The 25,112-nt window shown below is 41.3% G+C and overlaps 1 protein-coding gene and 1 long non-coding RNA gene across 3 annotated transcripts in view; one reads left to right on the top strand and one right to left on the bottom strand.

The window, feature by feature from the left end:
• LOC129621472 (uncharacterized) overlaps positions 1–4,557 on the top strand; it is a 90,626-nt gene extending 86,069 nt beyond the window's left edge. For both annotated transcript variants that reach the window (XR_008699381.1, XR_008699382.1), the window contains 2 exons: positions 148–213; positions 4,427–4,557. This is a non-coding gene — a long non-coding RNA (uncharacterized LOC129621472). The remainder of the gene's footprint in view (positions 1–147; positions 214–4,426) is intronic.
• On the bottom strand, positions 277–24,547 carry LOC129621471 (aromatase-like). The gene is given in 10 exon segments (XM_055537973.1): positions 277–586; positions 1,760–2,001; positions 4,418–4,580; positions 5,009–5,077; positions 5,079–5,130; positions 8,743–8,857; positions 11,339–11,515; positions 15,948–16,102; positions 21,714–21,861; positions 24,409–24,547. Coding segments are annotated over 10 exon segments (1,509 nt in total). The 3' UTR covers positions 277–337.
• Positions 24,548–25,112: the final 565 nt, after the last annotated feature.

Genomic DNA, 25,112 nt, shown 5'->3' with positions numbered 1-25,112 from the left:
TAAAAAGCTCCCAATTCAGTGCAGGACAGCAAGGAGCTAGGGTGAGTTTTGCTGGTGGCTTGTCTTTTCCAAAGCATGTTTTGTGGAATTGGGTCTTTAGGGCTGCAGTTTCCTGTACAAACTCTTGGCCTCTATTTTCTCTTGCAGTCTGGTGTCTGGTTTGGATCTGGTCAGATGAACCGTGTCTCCTGCCTAGCTGACAACCCACAGGAGGTAAGCCTATAAAATGGCACAGGCCATGGTTGTTCACGTGAGGAGGACTACCTGGTGAAGATGGGTGGTTCCTATGTGGAGTTCTGTTGAGCAGTGCTCTGGGGCAGGGACTGACCAAACTTCTTTAGCACTCGAGGCACTTGTCTGAATTTCTTGGGGTGAAAATCATTTCCAGCTGGTCGCTGGTCTTGTCTGGATGCAAGGATAAGTCATTTTTCTTCTGCATCTTCTCAACACACCAACCTTGCAAAGTCTGCACGTGGAAGCGTCTCAGAAGGGTGACCAGGATGACCTTCATCATCACCATGGCGATGTACTTTCCTGCACAGGCCCGGGACCCAAAGCCAAATAGCTGAAAGTACCTGTAAGGAAGCTGGGAAAGAGATCAGACAATTAGCCAGAGTAGTAAAGGCTAGAGTCATGCACCTCCGTTTGATTCGCCCTGAAACCACAGTCAGTCAGAATGCTCGGTTTTAGTGATTTGGCCATACTGCTTCTTCACAGACAGGAATGACTATGACTCAGATAAGACTTTCTCCTTCCTGTTTGATTCATCTTTTGTGATACAGACACAACCTCAACAATCCCCAGTTACATTTTCATGTAAAGCACTCAGCTAGCTCTGGGGGAAGGCCACATCTTTACTGCTGTTCTGCCAGTCACTGAGGCAAAGGCTGTTGTGCCAGGCCATATAACCTGATGCCAAGGACAGATTTAGGCAAAAGTGTGCATTCCTGTCCTATTAATGCCAAGAATCTAAATATTTTTTGTTATACAAATATTTAAAGTGACACACCTCTCTGTCTTGTCCCCATTTGGACTTACATACTGTCTGGCACTTGAAGGATACTTAGTAAGTTATTTTTGACCAATTGGCAACATGGTAAGTGTTGCTTATATACAAGTACAGTGAATTAGAGAACTAGTTTAACTAAGATCATATCTCTTCCCATATGGAAATTGAAAAATGGAGTATGCAATGAACTATATGGATAATTCAGGTTAAAAAAGAATCATTGCCTAGAATTTGACATAACAGAGGCAGAATCTCCAGTATACCTCAATTAAGAACAAGGTGGGAGTTCTTCTAATTACCACATCCTGTTTAGAATAGAGACTAGTACTTGTGGGGCCATTTGGTGACTCAAAGGCAGACTGCAAAAACCAAATCATTTCTTCTGATTTGATTTCCGTCTAATTATCGTAGATGATGCTACAGCTGAATCTACATGATGACAATGTGATACGTGGAAAAGTGGGTTGGTTAAACAAACTTCACCTCATTTTAGGCAAATTAAGGGCCTGAATTGTTCATACTTTGATCTTGTGTGCCCTCCGTGAAGACATTTCCAAGAGCTGGAGAGCCAGCCTCCTAGGCTTGAAGACAGAACTGATGGGCATCTTCTAGCCAGGGAAAATGTGTTCTCTCCTGGTGAGGCTGGAGGGGATGAGTAAATAAAATGAAATGTTCAAATACAGAAACAGAGGGGATTTAACAGTTGATGCTTTCAGGGTGGCACACTCAGTTTTAAGGAAGGACTCTTACATTCTTGGCAAAGTTTTCCAGAGTAAATTTATTAGGCTTTGGGAAAAACTCGAGTCTATGCATTCTTCCAAGATTCAGGATAATGTTAGTCCCCTTTTTCACTGGGTAGCCATCGATGACATCATCCTCTAAGGCTTTGCTCATGACTAGGTCCATGACGGGCTGGTATCGCATGCTCTCATTAATAAAATTTTCTACCACAGTTAGCTTTTGAATATCATCACTCTTTATTTTTCTTTCACCTGTGGAAGCAGACAAAAAGGACAAAGAAGGTCATGCTAATTTCAGTGTTGTTATAGGTCAGTTTGAAAAAATTTCAGATGGGAATACCAGACCACCTGATCTGCCTCTTGAGAAATTTGTATGCAGGTCAGGAAGCAACAGTTAGAACTGGACATGGAACAACAGACTGGTTCCAAATAGGAAAAGGAGTACGTCAAGGCTATATATTGTCAACCTGCTTATTTAACTTATATGCAGAGTACATCATGAGAAACGCTGGACTGGAAGAAACACAAGCTGGAATCAAGATTGCTGGGAGAAATATCAATAACCTCAGATATGCAGATGACACCACCCTTATGGCAGAAAGTGAAGAGGAACTCAAAAGGCTCTTGATGAAAGTGAAAGAGGAGAGTGAAAAAGTTGGCTTAAAGCTCAACATTCAGAAAATGAAGATCATGGCATCGGGTCCCATCACTTCATGGGAAATAGATGGGGAAACAGTGGAAACAGTGTCAGACTATCTTTCTGGGCTCCAAAATCACTGCAGATGGTGACTGCAGCCATGAAATTAAAAGACGCTTGCTCCTTGGAAGGAAAGTTATGACCAACCTAGATAGCATATTCAAAAGCAGAGACATTACTTTGCCAACAAAGGTTCTTCTAGTCAAGGCTATGGTTTTTCCTGTGGTCATGTGTGGATGTGAGAGTTGGACTGTGAAGAAGGCTGAGCGCCAAAGAATTGATGCTTTTGAACTGTGGTGTTGGAGAAGACTCTTGAGAGTCCCTTGGACTGCAAGGAGATCCAACCAGTCCATTCTGAAGGAGATCAGCCCTGGGATTTCTATGGAAGGACTGATGCTAAAGCTGAAACTCCAGTACTTTGGCCACGTCATGTGAAGTGTTGACTCATTGGAAAAGACTCTGATGCTGGAGGAATTGGGGGCAGGAGGAGAAGGGGACGACAGAGGATGAGATGGCTGGATGGCATCACTGACTCGATGGACGTCAGTCTCAGTGAACTCCAGGAGTTGGTGATGGACAGGGAGGCCTGGCATGCTGCGATTAATGGGGTCACAAAGAGTCGGACACGACTGAGCGACTGATCTGATCTGATCTGATGCTATGTTTTGTCCACCAAGTCTTATGAAAAGTCAGATTTGAAGTCGATTATCTTAACATCTGAGGGATGTCATTGAGACATCTGGACTTGTAGAAAAATAAGGCCAGGTAACATTGGACCCACATCTCCACATGGCAGCCGTTGGCTGAGGTTGAATGGCTGAGGAGCTCTCTAGAGAAACTCCTCTCTGGAGCATCATGTAGACCTACCCAGTCTGCTTCAAACATTTATCAGCTACCTCTGTGGTTCTTGAGTTTGGTCCGCTATTCTCAATTCTGCTACTGCTGCTGCTGCTAAGTCGCTTCAGTTGTGTCCGACTCTGTGCGACCCCAGAGATGGCAGCCCACCAGGCTCCCCTGTCCCTGGGATTCTCCAGGCAAGAACACTGGAGTGGGTTGCCATTTCCTTCTCCAAGGCATGAAAGTGAAAAGTGAAAGTGGAGTCGCTCAGTCGTGTCCAACTCTTAGCGACCCCGTGGACTGTAGCCTACCAGGTTCCTCCATCCATGGGATTTTCCAGACAAGAGTACTGGAGTGGGGTGCCATTGCCTTCTCCGATTCTCAATTCTAGAAGACGTTAATTCTTTAATCAAAGAGAGATGGTGAGTTTAATCACGTTCAAGGAAATGTTCTTTTCTGGTATCCTGTGCAGTCATCTGTCAGAAAATATCTCTGATTGTCCCTCCTCCCCATCTCATTCAGGACAACCTGGTGTGACAGAATGGCAAAAATCCTGTCTCTCCACCACACAAAAGGGGGTCCTCATATCAGTCCCAGGTGAGCTGGGAACTGGTGGACACGTCCACAGTCTCAGATTGTTTGGCTCCACACCAGTCAGAGAGGCTCAATTTATCCTCAGAATTGGCAAAACTTAAAAGCATTCTCAAATGGGATATCACTTCTGCAGAACGAAAATCAACCCAGGGTCCCGAGGCAACTCTGCCTTTGTACAATTACTCTATTTAGGAGAGGTCTCACTTGATCAGAGAACTCTACCAACCCAGCCCCTCAGAAGTGACTCCCCCTGGGGAATGGGAACAAGACTGTAGATGAGAGTAGGAGGGATCAAGAGATATTACATTCTACTTTATAAATCTCTCTATTATTTGATTTCTTTCCAACCAGCGTGTGTTTTTTTATATCAGGAAAACACTGATACCTGTCTGGCATAATGAAAATATGACACAATGACTTGCTTCATTATTCTCTGGATGGGTTCTAGGAAGGTTTTGACATAAGATTATTAGGAGATAGAAACTGATATCCAGAAGGAATTGATTTCTAATTTCTATTATCTGTTTGATAAATTCTTACCAACAACAGTCTGGATTTCCTTCACTACTGCCTCTTCAACCTGGGGATGCGTTGCAATGAGAAACAGCACGAAGAACACAGAGACAGACATGGTGTCTGGTGCTGCGGTTGTCCTTTCCAGCATGCACTGGTTTACATTCTGTCCTGTCAGCTCACCGCGTTTCTACAATGGAAAGGGGGAGAAATACTGCGAAAGTGAAGGAAAGGTCAGAACAGGAAGCGAAGTGGCCCTCAAGGATCAATCACCTCAATAAAATGAAATCATAGGAATTATGCATCGTTTGGATTGATGATAGACTTTGGCATTAACAACCTTCAGTCTAAAACTGAACAATTTAACCAAAGATTTCTGTGTGTTTATTGTCTTTGGACTCCTTGGTGTTCACATTTTGTATTGTGCAGACACAGATGTTTCAGACTTAAAGTCTTACCTGATTGTCCAATAGTAGCCTATTGGATTGGACATGGTAGATACTGGAACAGATACTCAAGAGCAAAAACATGCAACAATTAATAGGGAATTTTTAGACACCTATACAGAAATAGTAACACACATATGTTGTGAGGGATTATGGCTAGTGAGGTCTGTACCTCAGCCAGAATCAACTCAGTGGCAAAATCCATAGAGTCTTCCAGTTTCTCTGCTATGAAAATACTGTGTCTTTTTTTTTTTTTCCCCTATCAGAATTTCCATTTCATCTTTCAGATCTTTGCTGGAAAAATCACAGGAGATATTACCTACTTGTACACAGATAAGACATCTAGATAAACAAATTCAATTGCCATTTAAAATTTGCTTAAATGAAGCCATTAGTGTTCATTAATAACTGAGTTTATACTTAATTCTTTGCAAATATCCTTAAATTATATATGTTATATCAAGTTAAGGAACCAGAGTTAGCCAATATATCTCAGAGCTGGTAGTAAAATCAAGATTGTAATTTGTGGTTAAGGGTTGAAAACTGGTACCAAAATGCTAAATCCAATTGTCTGATATTTGATTGGGCCAGCACTGTGCTTAAATTAAACATCAAATCCCAAAGCTAGTGGATGCCATTGTTAGGAGCATGCACACCCCAGTCTGCCATGGGCACTTCCATTTTCTTTATCTCATAGCCACTTAGGCCATTTTTATCTGCATAACCCCAAAGATGATTAAATTTGAGGTTCCTCTTCTACACAGGAATTATTCCTCTTGATATTTATCTCATACCTTGAAGTTTCTGCCTCATAGTAACACTGACTAAATAGTTGTTGAATGAATGACTAGTTACATCAATAGGCTTCTGCATTTTGAGAGTGTGGTGAATGGTAAAACACCCTGGAGAAGAGTCAAGGTTCTGCTCCAGGTTGTTGTCCTTCCACATAACCTACTTTTAGTCTCTGAGGTGTATGTCTCTTTTAAAGTGAAGATATCAGACTAGATGAATATTAAGGCCATCTTGAGATCTCTATTCTGCTCTTCTTGTCTTTAAGTATATGCATTCATGTATAATTGTATTGTTCCCCAGTTTCAGGGAATACTATTCTGTATTAGGTTAAATGTACAATAAATCTTTCTTTCAAATTCTTGTCGACACATTTGCCTACATATTTAAATACTCAATTGACCTAAATAGCCTCTATGTTTACTCCAGTTTAGCAGAAGTAAGGGAATATTCTTTAATATTCCTCCTATTTTTAAAGTCCCCCCCCCCTTTTTTTTTTGGTTTCTCAGGGAAGATGTTTAAACATTGAGAGATATTCTTCAGGAGAGTAATTTAGTGTGTCATTCCAAATAAGGATGTTTACTATTGTGTATGTCTGTGAGTATGCTTACAGGCACACACTCACACATCATTCCAAATATATAGCAGGGATATATTCACGTTCATTTATTCATCTACCCAGCCACTTGTTCAGCAAATATTTGTTGAGTGTCTCCTATATTCACTCAATGGTGGTCTAGAATGTTCACAACGTTACTCACCTAAGCAGTAGTCCCCAAATGTCTGGGATGCACTGAAATGCCCTTAGACTGAATTCATAGAGAATGTCTTGATAGAGTTGAATCCATTTCTAAGCATCTGCTTCCTCCCTGTGCCAGAATCAGGGGCCTGTGAATATCCATTGGGATTCCTCCTATTCAGGTTAGAAATTGCTCCTAATTAAATGTATGCATTAGAACTTGCATGTCATTAAAAACTAGTAAAATTGAGTTTAGTGATAGTTTTCAGAAAATACAAACTCTCTGACTTACAAACTTATAAGAATGTGTCTATTGGAACTCTGAATGTATTTTGTACAAGATAATTGTGGCTAGGTTCCTAGTCTAAGCCACAAACACCTTCAATGTATTCCGAGACTGAAAAAACCTTACACTTAACAAAATAAAAAGTACAAAATGATACTTTTGTAATAGTGGGAATTCAAAGAGGGAAAAATATAAAATTGGATATCTAGGGATGGAAGTAGATGTCCCAGAATCTTTTCCATAAATATATATATTTTAAAAGTGTTGACATGATTAAGACAAATACTATATGATTTCACTTATATATTGGATCTTAAAAAAAAAAAAAAGCAAAAATTCCAAGCTCTTTGTTAAAAGAAGAGATTGGTGATTGCTGTGGATGCTTCCTGTAGTTTGGGTGTGAAATGGGTGAAGAGGGTCAGGTCAAAGGTACAAACTTCCTTTCAGTTATATGATTGATAGGTCATGGGGATGTAATATACAGCATGGTGATTACAGTTAACATGCTGTTTGCATATTTAAAAGTTGCTAAGAGAGTAAATCTTAAAAGTACTCATTCAAGGAAAAAATTTTCTAACTATGTTTGGTGAAAGATGTTAACTAGATTGTGATGAATATTTCTCAGTATATTCATATATTGAATCATTCTGTACACCGGAAAGTAACATAATGTTATGTGTCAATTAGGCCCCAACAATAAAAGTATTGGTATTATTGAAAAGGCATGAGAGGATGGAGATGAAAAGATTTCTCTAGGTCTTAGTGCTTTAGATCAGAGAAGATATTACCTAGTTCACTAACCACTGGCAAATTTATATAGAGAGGGAATGTTGCTGAGCTAATTTCAAAGAAGACAAAGAAAACTGTTACACATTCTCATGCAGTAAGTTTCTACGGGCCTGCTGACCACAGTAAAGCTAAATTAATGTAGCTGTGGTTCAATATGATTTTTCAGACCACCACACAGTCTGACCACAGTGAAGAGACGAATCACTGACCTTCTTGATTCAAGTCACAGTAAGCTCTGGGTGAAGCAAAGAGAAGTGTTTAAAGGCCCATGTGTCCAAATCATCCACCTGCTACTCATCGACCACTGGAGAACATGTCAGAGCAACGTGAAACTGACTTCCTGGACACTAGTATTACTGAATTTCAAAATGTGCAAACATGATGAAGTTAGCTCTTCAACCAAGTTTAGGAACTTAAGGCACTGGAGAATTTAAGATACTCTGGACATCTGGGGAAGATATGAACAGAGGGATGGAGAGAGATAACATGTTTACTGCCTTCTATGTGTCATGCTCTGAGTTGATTGCCCGACATAGAGGATCTAATTTAACCTGTATACCACCATGGAAAGTAGGCTATAATTTGTTTTAAAGAACTTCCCAAGACCATTTGGTTACCAAGTGGTAGAGATAGGATACAAACCAGGTCTGTCTACTTTTAGATCCCCTGAGCTTTCCTCTGGTTGTTAGAAGTGGCTCATTTAGTGGCTGGCTACTCATACTCTTAAAACCCAATGACTATCCAATAAGCCATTAGGCATCTGTACAGTCTTCTGTTAGGGTAATCTGAGACCAAAGCAAACCCAATAATGACAATTTTAGGATTCCCCCAAAATATAAGATACATAAATAAACAAACAAGACATCTTATAAAAATTCATCATGAAAAAAATTTGTGACTACTGTCATTTCCTACAAGTTGAATTAAGTAAAATTCATTCAGAAGCAGCACAACAATAAAATGATTTGGTTTTCATTTCTTCAGACATGCATAGAGAATTCTGACAAATAATAATGATAGGTTCAGCCAACCCTTTTCTTCAACTCAAAACACACTTCAGTGTTCTAGGTTCAGAGATGGGGCTCTCAACCTCCGAGGTGAAAAGCTCCCCTGGGCCAAAGGCTACCTTTTCCTCTGTGGTCTGGTCACACGGGCCTGACGTGCTGTAAGAAGTGCTTCACCAGCGTCTTAATCAACAAATCTCTGTGGTTTTGGAGACAGAAAACTTACAAAGAGGCCAGCAATAGCTAAGACCCAACACCAATCAGTCTCATCAATAATTATTCCAAAATGTGGTACGTACACAGATTTCTCATGCTTCCTACATAGCCAAGAAAGCTTAAAGAAGATGTCTGGTTTTAGAAGGAGAGCTTGCCATGCATCAAAATAACCCTGGATTTTAACCACAAGGGTGCTTTCTGGAAAAACAAAAAGATCAGAGCATGTGAGCAGAAATATGAGTCCAAGAAGGATATGCTGATGAGAGAAGATCCCTGTAGACTCTCCTAGCATCTTGGACTCTAAGCAGGACAAGGTTCTGCTTTCAGTGGGTGTTTCAGCCACATGAATGTCATCTAACAAACCAACACTAATTTATCCTACTTGTTTATCAGAGATATTTATAGTTTTCAAGTTTGTGTTAGAGACACAGCTTAGAATTTCATATCCTTCTCCTAGACTGAGCCTTCAACACCTTCTGTTTTCCAGACCATGGGAAATAAGAAGTAATTAAAACTGTTCTGGCCTCAATTCTGGTACCTGGCATGGCAAAAAGTCGTCCCATTCTGTTGTTTATATTTCTGTCCAGTGTGTAGAATTCATCTTGGAATCTTCAATGCCTTGTCCTGTATCTTGTGCAGTCAGCTCTTTAATGGGTGTTTTTGAATTAAATTGAATACCAGAGAAAAGATAACTACTTATTTTTTTCAGATTATACACATGGGAAGGGAAGAGACATAAGCAGATGCAGAATTTGTGGTTCATAGAAATGAAGAAGTTTGCCAACACCATACAGCCAGTGTGGCTGGCAGCCCGTAGGCTGCAGCCCAGTCCTATCTGACCTTAGGGCCATGCCCTTTGCTATTGGTGCACTGGGTCCCTCAGGCCCATTGAGAGTTTAACAAGGACCTCGTGAGCAGGGGGAAATACATATAACTCTGTATAGATTATGCAGGTTCTTAGCCACACAGTCTGCATCCATAAGTTAGCAGAGAGCTGTACAATGCATTTTACTTTACCCCTTCTATGAATCAAGGCTAGTGGGGAACCAAGAAGAAGGGACTTCTAAAATAGGTAGCTGTCAATCCTTAGGAGAGATGTGTGTGGCAAGAAAAGTACCTTGAGAGTCCCTATCTGAAAGGGGATCCAGGCAAGAGACTGTGACTAAAGTCCTCAGAGCATATGGGGCTTTCATCCTGATGTCAGTCAGACAGAGGTCCTATGACTCTTGTAAGGAATAATTAAAGAGCAGGCGGTATGAGGCGAGGAGAGTGGAGAATAAAAAGGGAGGGCTTATCACTTGTTTGTTTGTCCAAATGTAGTTGATCAGGGAGTAGGTGTGATAGCTCAGCTGGTGTGCGTGAATGTGAAAATCATGCCTTGTTCTTATGCCTGTGATGTTATTCCCTCAGATCTGCAGGGGGTTCAGGGCTACACTTCATCTGGGACTTTGTTCAGATGTCTATTCCAAATCAGAGGGTCAGAGGCCTTTCTGACCACCACCTCTCTCCACAGTAGTCTCGGCCTCTCTCCAACCACCCCCATTCACTTTATAGCCCTTTACCCTACTTTTTTTTCCAAGGCACTTATTATTGCCTAAAATATTTACTAGATAGTTACTTGTTTACTGTTCTTATGTCCACTGGAATGTAAATTCTTCAAAGGCAAGGACTTTATCTAGTTCACTACTCTAACCCCAGAACCTAAGCCTGCCATAAAATAGGCAATCAATAAATATTAGTTGAAAGAATATATGAATCAGTGAACACTGTTAGAAATCAAATCAGGAGAAATTACATTAAGCTGACAATAGCAAGATGGAATGAATCCACATGATTGATATTTGTTCTTCTGTTGGTGGTAGAGTTGCTTGTGTGTGTTTAATGATTTTTTTCTGTAGTGTAGTGAGGAAAGCATCTTCTTAAGTGAAATATCTTTCCAGTGTTGTTATAAATGTTAAATCACAAACTTTATGTGAAGCAACTTTTTATACTGCTTTCACATAGTAGATACTAAGTTAATGATAGTTATCATCATTATTTCCGGCAGCAGCAGCAGTACCCTTATTATCATATAGATAGAGTCAAAGTTTTCATACTTAGTGACTTTGGGGGAGAGGTGTGTTTGTCCATTTATGTGTTGTGTGTGTGTGTGTGTGTGCGCGTGTGTGTGCATGCGTGCATGTGTGTGTGTATGGAGAGATAGAATGTTTCTTTGTGTATGTATGTGTATATACACATATATACGTGTGTGTGTGTGTGTGTGTATATATCTATATTTTGGCCAAAAGAATGGCCAAAAGGTGTGTAATGGTTAAATACATTGGTTTGGTGATTAGATGTATTTATGACCAAATGAAATGATTAGAAACTTAAGTTTCTAATCTGAAATGTAATAGATATGTTTCTAATCTGAAATGTAATAAATAGGTAGAATCATTCTATTTCCTAGAACAATGAGGAGAGATACAAAAGAAATAGAAAATGGCCTCCACTATGGATTTTTATGATCTTATAAGTGAGGAAGGCAGACATACCAGGAAAACACTTTAGGAATACTTGGAAAGATTTAAAGAAGAGCAGTGTACAAAAGAGTGTATCTTTCCATGAGTTCATTATCCTTCTCATGCCCTGTTTAGTAAAGGGCTGAATGTCAAGTCATGAGAATGAAAATTTCAGTACCATCCAAGGGGATCCCCAGGAAGAGCACATTAGAGGTGTCCAGCATGATGCGCCGCATGAGGGTCAACATGTCCACATAGCCCAAGTCATTGCAGACCTCCTCCAGCCTGTCCAGATGCTTGGTGATGGAATCAGCACAGATGGTCACCATGCGCACCAGGCCAGGGCCGGACAAAGCTGAAGGGGACAACATCAGAGTGAGCTACCTCCAACTCCAGGGCACACAAGCGATCAGGCAATTTTGGCTTTTTATGTTCAGAGCTTAACTGACCACAGATTTTTATTAAATGAGTGGAAATTTTCATCTTTAAATTTTCTTCTATATTCTACTAATTGTCCAGTATCAAGTATCATGTTTATTATTAAAAATAAATGAATGGATGAATGAAAAATAAATATTTTTAGAACAGATGCCTCAAAATTAAACTTGTATTCTACCTATGACAAATCATTTGAGAGACTGCAAATGAAATCTTTAGTGCTGGTGGTCATAAGTTACAAATCAGTGATTTTCTATATTTATTATATACATTTCTCCCTAAAGATGGTTTGGATTTCACCAGGATGATATTTTATGTTTCAGTGGGTGGCAGAATATTGATACAGGACTATTCAAATTGGATCTTACTTTTATGCCTAAGGTGTTTCCTGTTTAATTGTAGTTCGTATTTGTAAAGTGTTAGCCTGGGATGGAGGAGCCTGGTAGGCTGCAGTCCATGGGGTCGCTAGGAGTCAGACATGACTGAGCGACTTCACTTTCACGTTTCACTTTCATGCATTGGAGAAGGAAATGACAACCCACTCCAGTGTTCTTGCCTGGAGAATCCCAGGGACAGGGGAGCCTGGTGGGCTGCCGTCTATGGGGTCGCGCAGAGTCGGACAGGACTGAAGCGACTTAGCAGCAGCCGCAGTCTTCCCAGGCAGCGCTAGTGGTAAAGAAAGTGAAAGTGAAGTGGCTCAGTCGTGTTCGACTCTTTGCGACCCCATGGACTGTAGCCTACCGGGCTCCTCTGTCCATGGGATTTTCCAGGCAAGAATACTGGAGTGGATTGCCATTTCCTTCTCCAGGGGATCTTCCCAACCCAGGGATCGAACCCGGGTCTCCTGCATTGTAGACAGACGCTTTACCGTCTGAGCCACCAGGGAAAGAACCTGCCTACTAATGTAGGAGATCCGGATTCAGTCCCTGGGTCTGGAAGATCCTCTGGAGAAGGGTCTGCCAACCCATTCCAGTATTCTTGCCTGGAGAATCCCATGGACCAAGGAGCCTGGCAGGCTATGTCCATAGGGTAACACAGAGTTGGACATGACTTAAGTGACTTAGCACACACACATGCATAGTCTTATAAATGACCAAATATACCTTTCTCTTAATTTTGGTTTTTCTTCAAACTACATCCAGATTTATTGTACTCAATGTCAAAACTTCCAAAAAAATTTCTTTTTTGTTTGAGCTGTCTTCCTCACAGAACTGAAAACACTTTAAGTGCAGTAATAACCTATTAGCTTTATAGATCATGTCCACAGAACATGGTGATCCCTAGAATGAGTGGATGAATGGATGAATGAAACCAGGTGGAGGGAACTGGTTCTGATCTCTTCCCTTGCTTGGCTCCTGACCATCTGAGCAGTTATTAATCTTGATGGTAGGTGGTCTAACATTAGACGTAACTCTTAAAGTCCTACTTTCTCTCTTTTGTTCAAGGTTGCTATAAGGTTTCTTTAGGAATAATCTCTCTTTTTTCCTGTATTTTTCATTCAATTGTATTGTAAAGTCAAAGTCCTCAAATAAAACAAATCAGCTGTGCTGCAGAAGCCCTTTCAGGCACACTCTGAAGAAGAAAAGAGACCTGGTGAGTGGTCGTAGACTCTAAACATTTTCAGCCACCCATATATATATATAAAGGAAGTTTGGGTTGGCAGCACACTTTCTGACTAGGAGTGACTTGGAGATATGGAAGGTGGGATGCTGTTTCCTGGGTGACTGTCACATTGACAAGTGGGACAAATGATTCCTTCATGAATAAATCCTTTGCATGAAGGGTTGGCCTTGACAGGCTGATGTCAGTCCCAGGCTAATGTCTGATTTGCCTCTACATTCAAGAGCTTGAAACCTCATTTCAAATGTATAAACCACATTTCAAACATATGAACAGAGTGGACAGACTTTAGAAGCTGGGAAAGTCAAGAAAACACTTTCTCCCTAGATTCTCCAGAAAGAACACAACCTTGTCAGTGTCTTGATTTTTGCCCCATATGAGACCCACATCATGAATCCCAAAGAAAGGCCATGCCAAAGAATGTTCAAACTACTGCACAATTGCACTCATCTCACACACCAGCAAAGTCATGCTCAAAATTATCCAAGCTAGGCTTCAACAGTACATGAACCAAGAACTTTTAGATGTTCAAGCTGGATTTAGAAAAGGCAGAGGAACCAGAGATCAAATTTCCAACATCATAGAAAAACATAGAAAAAACAAGAGAGTTCCAGAAAAACATCTGCTTCATTGACTATTCTAAAGCTTTTGATTGTGTGGATCACAACAAACTGTGGAAAATTCTTAAAGAGATGGGAGTACCAGACCACCTTACCTGCCTCCTGAGAAATCTGTACACAGGTCAAGAAACAACAGTGAGAACCGGATATGGAACAACAAACTGGTTCCAAATTGGGAAAGGAGGACGTCAAGGCTGTATATTGTCACCCTGCTTATTTAACTTCTATGCAGAGTACATCATGCAAAATACCGGGCTGGATGAAGCACAAGCTGAAATCAGGATTGCCAGGAGAATATAAATAACCTCAGATAACACCACCATTATGACCGAAAGTGAAGAGGAACTAAAGAGCCTCTTTATGAAAGTGAAAGAGGAGAGAGAAAAAGCTGGCTTAAAACTTAATATTCAATAAACTAAGATCATGGCATCCAATCGCATCACTTCATGGTAAATAGATGGGGAAACAATGGAAACAGTAACAGACTATTTTCTTAGGTTTCAAAATCACTGAAGATGGTGGCTGCAGCCATGAAATTAAAAGACGTTTGCTCCCAGGAAGGAAAGCTATGACAAACCTAGAGAACATATTAAAAAACAGAGACATTACTTTGCCTACAAAGGTCCATCTAGTCAAAGCTATGGTTTTTTCAGTAGTTGTATATGGATGTGAGAGTTGGGCCATAAAGAAAACTGAATGCCAAAGAATTGATGCTTTTGAACTGTGGTGTTGGAGAAGACTCTTGAGAGTCCCTTGGACTGCAAGGAGATCCAACCAGTCAATCCTAAAGGCATCAATCCTGAATATTCATTGGAAGGACTGATGCTGAAGCTGAAGCTCCAATATTTTGGCTATCTGATGCGAAGGGCCACTCACTGGAAAAGACCCTGATGCTGGGAAAGATTGAAGGCAGAAAGAGAAGAGGACATCAGAGGATGAGATGGCTGAATGAAATCACTGACTCAATGGACATAAGTTTGAGCAAGCTCCAGGAGTTGGTGATGGACAGGGAAGCCTGGCGTGCTGCAGTCCATGGGGTTGCAAAGAGTCAGACACGACTGAGTGACTGAACTGAACTGACTCACATCTGACTTTTGACTCATAAAACTGTAAGATAAGGAATATGTAGTTTGAAGCCAAAGACTTCAATTTCAGCAGGGTATAGTAAAGAGATAAATCGCTAAATAAGAATATTTGGAATCTAGTTTCTGCTCTTCCATATCTGGCTGTGTTGCCTGGGGGAAATCACTAGCTCTCTAGAAATGTATTTACTTTAAGTATGAAATTCAGAGGTTGGAAGAGATAATGCACCCCTTCTCAGTTCTAAAATTCTCGAAGTTATTTGCAAATTGCCTTCTGTTAAAACATCTGGGATGTCAGCCAATGGTTCAGCAAACATGTTGCTCTGTTAAATCAACTATATGGCTGACACACTAAATTCTTAATTGAAGTGACATTAAGTGTATAGAGAGCCAATTCTTTTTCACATCCTTAAGGTCGATGTAAAAACAGGAAGAACCAAATTGAAGTGGTTAAATATGTAGGCTCTGAGGTTCTCTTCTGTGCTACCTTTTATTAATGGTGGAAATTGAGCATGGTACCTACAGTCCACCGGGTTGCAAAGAGTTGGACACAACTGAACGACTTCACTCACTCACTCACTTAACTTCTTTATGCCTCAGTTTTCTCATTTGCAAAATGTAGGTGGTATTTACCACATGGAGTCGCTGTGGGATTAAGGCATCCAGTGTTTAAAACAGTGCCTATTACAGAGAAAATGTGTAATGAATGCTGTGCTGTGCTCAGTCGCTTCAGTCATTTCGAACTCTGTGGTCCTATAGCCCTCCAGGCTCCTCTGTCCCTGGGGATTCTCCAGGCAGAATACTGGAGTGGGTTGTCATGCCCTCTTCCAAGGCATCTTCCTGACCCAGGGATTGAACCTGTGTTTCCTGCATTGTCAGGCAGGTTCTTTACACACTAGCACCACCTGGGAAACCCGTAATGAATGCTAGCTCTTACTATTTCAAAATGGTGAAGCAGCAGAAGTTAATGATTTCATAAGGCATATTCATAGAGAAAAAAGCAGAATTTAGCTAGACACCTGTATACCTTTCATAAAGTAAGTTCTGACAGCTTTCCAGATAACTGGATTATTGTTAAATATGATGCATTTCTCATGCATGCCGATGAACTGCGAGCTAAGTTTGCTCCCAAATCGAGATGTATAATGATTGTGCTTCATTACGTGGAACACTCTCGAGGACCTACAGAGACAGCAAACCTTGGGGTTACCTGTTAAGGGTCAGGAGAACTCAGTGTGATGAGTTTGCTGACCCGGTGTCTCTCGTAGAAAATACCTGTTGATCTAAATTCAGTGCATACTTTCTAGTATTCAGATTAAATGAGCACCTCCTTCTCGGTGTTAGCAAAAGAACCTCCTTCTCTGGTTGAAACATTTCTACCTACTAGCTCTCTGTTTGAGCATTACTAAAGATCAACAAACAATGCACACATAGAGTTATTTGTTATTTGCCCTTCTCTAATAGCTAGTCTCTAAAATATTATCCACTAATGTGGTCAAAGCTGCAAGGCTGTAAGAAAGTGCATCCTCCACACCACCATGTTTCCAGGAGCCTCCAGCCCTGAGGCAGCCCCACTCCAGACAGTGCCCTTCTCCTTGCTCCCCACCCCGCACCCCACTGCCCCCCCTCCCCGCATAAGGGAGCCTCAGAATTGGGAGATGCTGGAATAATTGAAGTCTCATCTCTTTAGTCTGGAAGCAGCAGTTCTGCCTTGTACCACCGATTCCTCAGCGTCTCTAACCAGGCCTGGCCCTTCCAGGGGTATCACTCTGGGACTGAAGGATATACCTGGGTACCTCTGCTCTGAGCTTGGCTGACTTGGGTGGGCCTGGAAGCCTCTGTGTGGCAGTGACAGTTGCTCTCCTGGAGCTCTGAATCCATCATGAATCACCAAGGTCTTCAGGGTCACAGAGTTCTCCCAAGACATAGGATATATTGAGCCATTAGATAGCCCTTGATATGGCATCCGTGGGACTTTGCCAATAGCCCAGGCTTCCTTGAACTTCCCAGTTCTTCTTCCACTACTGTGCCTTCTATCCTCACTCACATACCCAGCTCTTTAGCCCTGGACTGGGCTTCAGAGCAACTAGGAAGGTGGAGGCAACCCTTCCCCACCCATCTCCTCCTCCAGGACTTGTTTCCTGCTCCCAATCCCAGTCTAATTTTGTCACAATAAGCGAGGATCATTATAGAATGTTGTAAATTCCTGGCTGAAGACAAACTGGGGCCTCCATGTGTGCAGAGAATATTGTCTTCTTAGGGCAGTGGTACAGAATGCTTCTACAGAGAGCCTCACTTGGTTGAGATTTTTTTATTAAGACTGCTTATAAGTTAGGGTACAGCATTGGCAAGAGAAATCAACCATTTAAATAATTTACAATTGAGAGGATAAAGGATAACAGGATAGTTCTCTTTAGTATAAAATGTAGGGTAGCTTTATTTATTCCATTGTATATTTAATACTGACACAAATCCAGATACTTCTATTTGTATTCCAGGAAATTAATATGATTGACACAGAGATAAAATTTTGCCCTATGTACAGACATCATGCCATAGAAAGGACTGAACTTCTAATTAATTGATAGATTTCGGAATTCTAGCTATTCTTACCATCCCCTCCCTCACTCTATAATCAAAGCAGCAAGTAAGTCATTTGTATACTTTTACTTCACAAACTAGGATCAACAAATTTTAAGTTCTTAGAGGACAAAGAATACTATTGTTGTACTCTGACATTTAGAGCTTTAGGGTATATCATAAAACACATTGGTGTGTCCAAATGTTTTGATGAATTCTGCCCAGTTAAAAGCTTCAGCCCATGGGGAGCCAAAACCAGACAACCTAGAGGGAGGGGATGGGGTGGAGTTGGAGGGAGCTTCAAGACGGAGGGGACATATTTATACCTATGACTGATTCTTGTTGATGGACGGCAGAAACTGACACGGTAATGTAAAGCAATTATCCTCCAATTAAAAAGTTGTTGTCATTTAGTCGCTAAATCATGTCTGACTCTTGTGACCCCATGGACTGTAGCCTGCCAGGCTCCTCTGTCCATGGAATTCTCCAGGCAAGAATAGTCGAGTGGGTTGCCACTTCCTTCCCCAGGGGATTTTCCTGAGCCAGGAATCGAACCCAGGTCTCCTGCATTGCAGCCAGATTTTTTTACCAACTGAGCTACAAGGGAAGCCAATTAAAAATAAATTAATTAAAAACAAAAACTTCAACCCAACTTTCTGCTTCACTTCAGTCGTGTCCGACTCTGTGCGACCCCATAGACGGCAGCCCACTAGGCTCCTCTGTCCCTGGGATTCTCCAGGCAAGAACACTGGAGTGGGTTGCCATTTCCTTCTTCAACTTAATGTTACCTAATGAAGAGCTAACGATTAAATCAATTGTCCACCAGGGGGTGCCAATATCTCAGTTAGAGACAAATCAGAGTCAGAAGCTCTGACTTGGCAGAGAACAAAGTAGGCAAGACAGAAATGATACACACTTCTTTAGGGTTTAAAATAAATAGGTTGGCTTTCTCTAACTGGAGTAGATCAGGAAAATGATGAAGGGAATGTTGGTGAGGAGCTAAGAACACTAGCCCAGAGCTCTCCCGACATTCAGGAGAACTGTAGAGACCCCCTTCCCCCAGTTGGGCCAGCCTGTCACAGCAGGTGAGGGAGCTATTACACTGACTAACTGAGAAGAGATCAGAGAATCCACAAGCTCAGAATGGATAGTGGACAGCGTAAGATGCCTGGTCCCCGGAGTCATTATGCTTCTTGAAACATGACTGAAGTCAAAAGCTATCTCCAAAGAAGGCAAATGTTTTGTCCCTTCAGAATGAAAAGTAGCCAGGAAGTCAGTTTAGGTGGTAAAAAAGAAGTTTAGGTGGTTAAAAAAAAAAAAAAAAAAAAAGACCTCCCTTCTGAGTTTAAAGAACTCACAGACCAATGGTGAGGTTCAAGACTGATGAGTACTAGAAATATGGGGAGACAATCAATGGAATAACTGGTACCAAACATTCAAAAACACTTGCTTCCTGTAGGCCTGTTCTGTGCCGTCACTCACACTCCATCAATCCTGCCACGTTTTCCCTGTCCTTTGCCCTCTGATATTCTTACCCAGTTCTGATACTGAGGTCACTGCAAGAGAAAGTGAATATTAACAGAGAGGCCTGACTGCAACCATCCTAAGCTGATCAAATTTAGTACCCATAATATGAGACCACCTTCCCCAATCTCCTGATGTGATGCAATATAAAGTGTCTAGGATTAAACAGGAAAGTATTCTTACAAATTAGCCTGAATCGAGTTGAGCCTAATAGACCTGCTGTTCAGTTTATAAGCAATACCGTGAATAGAGAGAATGTTCAATGACATCATAATGAGACATTGAAAGAAATATGAAATGTGGGACATCCTGTAAGATGTAAAAAGTCAACCCTGATTAAAGCCAACTCTTAGTTAAGTCTATGCTTGCACATGGCAGCTGGATGGGGCTGGAGAAAAGGCTATTGATGTACATGGATATGGGCTTCCTAGGTGATCAGTGGTAAAGGATTTGCCAATGTAAAGTGGTAAAGTCTCCTGCCTGCCAAAGTAGGAGCCACAGGAGGTGTGGGTTCAATCCCTGGGCTAGGAATGAACTAATCTCTCTGTTAGTTCATCCCTTTTTACTGAGGATGAACTTCCATGTCCCTATTCAAGGCCAATTCCACATGTCACTCCTTTGTCATTTCAGCCGGCATATTCCTCCTTTCTGCTGCATCGATGGTTTTCCTGTGACTCATCATTCTCATCAAAGCACACATGTCATAGTATCTTGTATCTTAGCAAACAAAAAGACTTGTACCAAATACCCCTTTCAACCTTATTACTATTTCTCTGCCTCCTTTAGGGCAAAATCCCTGAAGAGTTTGTACCTGGCACCTCCAATTCTTCTCTCCCATTCTCCACAGTGGTCACATTTTGCCCCCAGAACGCCACTGAAACTCCCCTTGTCAAGGTCACCCTTAACCTCCCTGGTGCTAAATGCAATGCTCACATCTCTGTCTAGTCCTGTGGCACTATCTGGATACTTGACAGTTCCATCCTCCCTGCCACGCATTCCTCACCTTGCTTTCAGACCACCACACTCTCCTGGTTTTCCCTTTTCTGTTTGGCTCTCTTCCTCAGCTCCTTTGCTAGTTTATGACTACAGTTGAAGGTCTGGATGATCAGAACTTCCTTCTTAATATCCCATTCAGTGGTACTAGGCAAGTCAAGTCAACATATCTGAAATGGAATCCTGATTTTTCCCCATCTGAAAGATGTTCCACCCACCTCATCTTCTATACAGCACATATTTACCTGATAATAGTGTGGGCTACCATCCTGGTCTGCCTGGAACTATCTGAGTTTTACAGTAAAAATCCCACAACATGGGGATAAATTTATACACTATTAAAACAGATATATAAACACTATAATGATAGTTAGTATTTAAACTGGTAGCAGATGGACCACTTTGACCCCAGTTAGTGTATTAAGTGCTACCCCCTTATTGATGCTACCCACGTTCTTCTTTTTGATATTCTTGCAAACACCAATATATACTTAGGGCACGAAGTGTCTGTGGCCCCTCATTATTTACAGCACCGCTGCCTGGGAACTGTGCACACTTTACCTACAGATGATCAGATGCCCTCCCCCCGCCGGCCCCAGCTGCTCAGGCAGAAGCCCAGCAGCCCTGGTGCCTGACATCTTCCCCATCCAAAGTTCTGCAGCCCCCACCACTTCAGAACTAAGCTGAATTGAAAAGTTGGGCCATAATCTCAGTTGTAATGATGACAGATATCAAACTTTCAGAAGAGAAAAGACCTGGCATATTATTCAAAGAAAAAGCTTTCTGGGGTCCAGTGGGGTCTCTTCAAGAGGTACAGGAAGTTCTGGAAGGATCTGAAGAGCAGCAAGGGAAGGAGATGGGGACAAACACGTCCTATTCCTGTGGGGAGCTCAGCCCTTAACAACAAAATCGAGCGGCTCAGAGGCAATTATAGAGAACACAGAGACTCCAACCAGAGAAGAGCCTGTGAGGACCTGACCGGGGAAGAACAGGGAGAGCAGGGATGGAGCTGGGCGCAGGCAGAAGGCTGTTTGTGTCCTCAGTGTGAAGGAAGCACCTGACAGTTTCGGGGTCAGTAAGGTCACATTCCTGTAAGGGGCAAACTGGTCAGATGGCACGTGCTGTGACAGGGATCCTATTTCAGGAATTGCCTGTGAGGCTCCTGGGCATTTATCTGGGGATCTGAGTATCTACTGTTTACGAGCTGTTTCTGTCCTGGTCATCTGAGCCTTTCTCAAGTGCTTCATTCTTCCCTCCAGGTCTAGTCTTGCACCTCCACCACCTGACCTAGACCTTAGGGGGAGAAAATTAGGCAAATCCACTCCAACCTGCTTCAGCATTTCCCCATACTGAAGGGAAAAGCCCTGTGTCCTGGGAGCTTCTTACCTCCTTTCCTCCCTCCAGCTCTGCAGCATGCTGCAATCACTTGGGGACCTCTAAAATCTAGTGATGACTGGGTTCCCTCCCCTCTGGAGGCTGTAAAAGTTGGGTTTATGGCCAGGGCTGTGGGGTTTTGAATAGAAGCCAGGGTGAGAAGCACTGCTTTAGTTCTTGAGCTGCAGGTGTCCTCCTTGACTTAAGTAATAAAAAGATATCTTTAGCAATAGACATCAAAATATCAAAATGAGTTTGTTTTTTAATACAAAAAAACCCAGCCTTCATTTTTAAATATATCCCCAATTATTAACAGTCTTACTTACTAATAATGAGGGTTTCCTATCCATGTATCCAGACTCTCATGAATTCTCCATACATCTTGTAGTAATTTCAGGCACTGCCAATCCCCATCCAGAGGAACCTGCCATAGGAAATGAGGGGCCCAATTCCCAGAAAGTAGCTGGGACCTAGGAAAGTCATCAGATTACAATCAGTATTTCAGCACTACTCAAAAGAGCAATAGCTTAAGATACTGCTGTTCTTGTTTCTATAAATTCAAATGTCCTTTTACATCTGATGTATGTAGGTGAGTCACACACAAAATAATTAAAACAACAACACAAATTAACATGAGGCTCTTTATAGCTCTATGAATGACAAGTAGTCCAGATTCTATACCATACCACTTCCTTTTGATCTTAATAATTTCAGTCTGAATGGACTGGAATAGATGTCTACTCTACTCTTGCTGTGTTAAATGGTATCAGTGGTGTCAGATACAAGTCAATCAGTCCCTCTGAGAATAGGAATGAAAATGAGGACAAGTGACCAGATGACAGATTTGTCTGGCTGCCGAGTTTTGTCTGGAAACTTTGGATTTGAAAGCACTTGTGAATGGAATGGGTAGGTTTGAATTAAATTATGGTTTTGGTGTCATCTTTTTAACTGTGAGAAATGTGGTCTGCAAAGACATTGTCCAAACAAAAGACATCCATTTCTGTTTTGTCTTTTTTTTCCCAAAAAGGTTTTGGTTTAAGAAGAGAATCAAGTTAAACTTCATTAGACAAAATAAAACGAAGCATTGAGTAACGAGCCAGTGGGTCTGATCAGTGTCTCGACCAGAGTCGAGTCTGGTGACATGGTTTTTCTGAAGAGCAGTGGCCCTCATACCCTTGCTGATGTAGATGATGACAGAATTGTAAAGAGTGTGAATCTGGTGAGCAGCCAGGGGATTTGCTGTTGCTCATATCAGAGAACAAACCTGGTAGCTTGATTTCAGGGATGATGGTGATAAGTTAATCAATATCTTGTTGGAAAGATTTTAGGAGTCCTGTTGTAAAGTTATAACATTTCTATATTTTACTCCTGAATTCCATTTTGTCAGTGAGTTAGTCTTGGGGCCAAAACTCACTCAACTCTCTGAGACAGTACAATGATGTTAATTTAGATACGTTTTTGTGTGAATTATTTAAATTGGATGTCAAAGCCCAAATCTGATAAACAAGATTTATTACTTAACTTTGAAGTAGCTGAATTAATGTGGAAAAGACTGTCGGGGTTTTCTTTTTGCCCTTAAAATGGAAAGTCTTTGTTAATGTCTATATAACAAAAACAAGTTTGGGAGTCTTGGGTCAAGGGGTCTTAATCTTGTTATTGTTCTAATAACACTATAAGCAGTTGACTGACTCATAGAATTCTTTACTGGACTGGGGACACATGCCTGCTCTGAGGAATTTTCCCTGAAAACTACAAAACAGTCTGATATTTCTGAGAATTCTGTTAATCTGATTGTGTAGAGTGGTGGGGTTTCTATTAGAATTATCTGGATAATTATATTATATGCTTTTTTAATTTTTTAAAATTAATTAATTTATTTTAATTGCAGGCTAATTACTTTACAATATTGTAGTGGTTTTTGTCATACATCGACATGAATCAGCCACGAGTGCACATGTTTTCCTCATCCAGAACCCCCCTCCCACCTCCCTCCCCATGCCATCCCCCAGGGTCATCCCAGTGCACCAGCTCTGAGCACCCTGTCTCATGCATCAAGCCTGGACATGCTATCCACTTCACATACGATAATGTACACGTTTCAACACTACCCTCTCAAATCATCCCACCCTTGCCCTCCCACAGAGTCCAAAAGACTGGTGTTTACATCTGTGTCTCTTTTGCTGTCTTGCATATAGGGTCATTGTTACCATCTTTCTAAATTCCATATATATGCGTTAGTATACCGTATTGGTGTTTTTCTTTCTGACTTACTTCACTCTGTATAATACGCTCCAGTTTCATCCAACTCATTAGAACTGATTCAAATGCATTCTTTTTCATGGCTGAGTAATATTCCATTGTGTATATGTGCCACAGCTTTCTTATCCATTCATCTGCTTGTTGAAGATTCTTTCAGGGTGTGATGTTTCAAAGGATCCACAGTCCACAGTGGTTACCATTTTTCTTCCACTGTCCAGGGCCTATCTAGCCCTTATGGTGGCCCCACCATCACCACCACACCGAAGAATAAAAGAAAATAAAGGGTGGGATGACAAGAAGGAATAAGTTCAAGAAGGGAGAGAGCAGATGGCAAGGATGAGGCGAAGTGGGAGGGAGACAGGACAGAAGGCATTCCAGAGGCATTTTCACCTTCAGAGCAAAGTTGGAATGAATTTGAATCAGAAGAGCAAAGGCAGTCCTGGAATTTTACCTTATTTTATTCCATCTTAAACTTACTTTAAAGGATACTTCTACCATGTATATTTTACCAAAACAAAATGCAAACTAGAAGGGATTATCTAAGATATTTTTAATGCTTTCATTTAACATGTACATAGCATGTACATACATGTGATGATTGTTATAAAAATACTCACCTGAGTTCATTTGCTAATGTATTGAGGCTTCAATCATATCCTCAGATTTACTCTTGGTCATTTTCAAAATTGTTTTACCCTCATGGACCAAAACCCCAAGAAGACATTCTCCTTAGATATAGAACTAAATGGCCATATTACCTGGTATTGAGGTTGTGTTTTTAGAGTTCCTAACCAACAGAAGAAAGCCAGTGAGCAGCAGGATTGCAATGCTGGCAACGGTCACGCCTTTGGCCACCATGCTGGTGACATCATTTGGGTTCGGCACTTCCAAAACCATCTTGTGGTCCTTGATCTCAGGGGAAGCAATTTAAAGTCCTGTAGAAATCAAGGGGCAGGAAAATTAGAGAATCCCCCAAAGGTACATCTAGGACTTCTGTTGCTTCAGAGGATGCTGTACTATCGAGAGGGGTGCTTTGTTTGATAATGCGATGGGACATTTAGACAAGACAAATTTGTGATTTCAAGTCAGAACAACCCATCCCAAGAGAGAGCTTTTGGTTTGAAGTGCAACATTTCTGACCTTTGCAAAGTATCAGGTTCTTAGATGCTTGTTCTGATAGAACCTTATCATCTTGCCCTTGAGTAGGTAGAGTGACTGAATTCTTAAGAGCCAAATTTCTTACTGAAACACATGAAAATGTAATTTGTTCCAGAGATGGAATCATTCTGTGACTTCATTAGCATATTGTTTAGGCAATCTTTTCCCTGGAGGCAACCTTCTTTTTTTTTTAAAGCGATCCCTCACCTGCTTCCTGCTGAAAATTACTTTCCCCAAAGAGTAAGCTTTTTACAGTGACGAGAACTTTTAATTTCTCACTCTTTATTCTTCTTCTAACTCTGAT

Source organism: Bubalus kerabau, chromosome 10 (genome assembly GCF_029407905.1).
Source record: "Bubalus kerabau isolate K-KA32 ecotype Philippines breed swamp buffalo chromosome 10, PCC_UOA_SB_1v2, whole genome shotgun sequence".
Lineage (NCBI taxonomy): Eukaryota > Metazoa > Chordata > Mammalia > Artiodactyla > Bovidae > Bubalus > Bubalus kerabau.
This window is presented reverse-complemented; position numbering and strand designations above follow the sequence as displayed.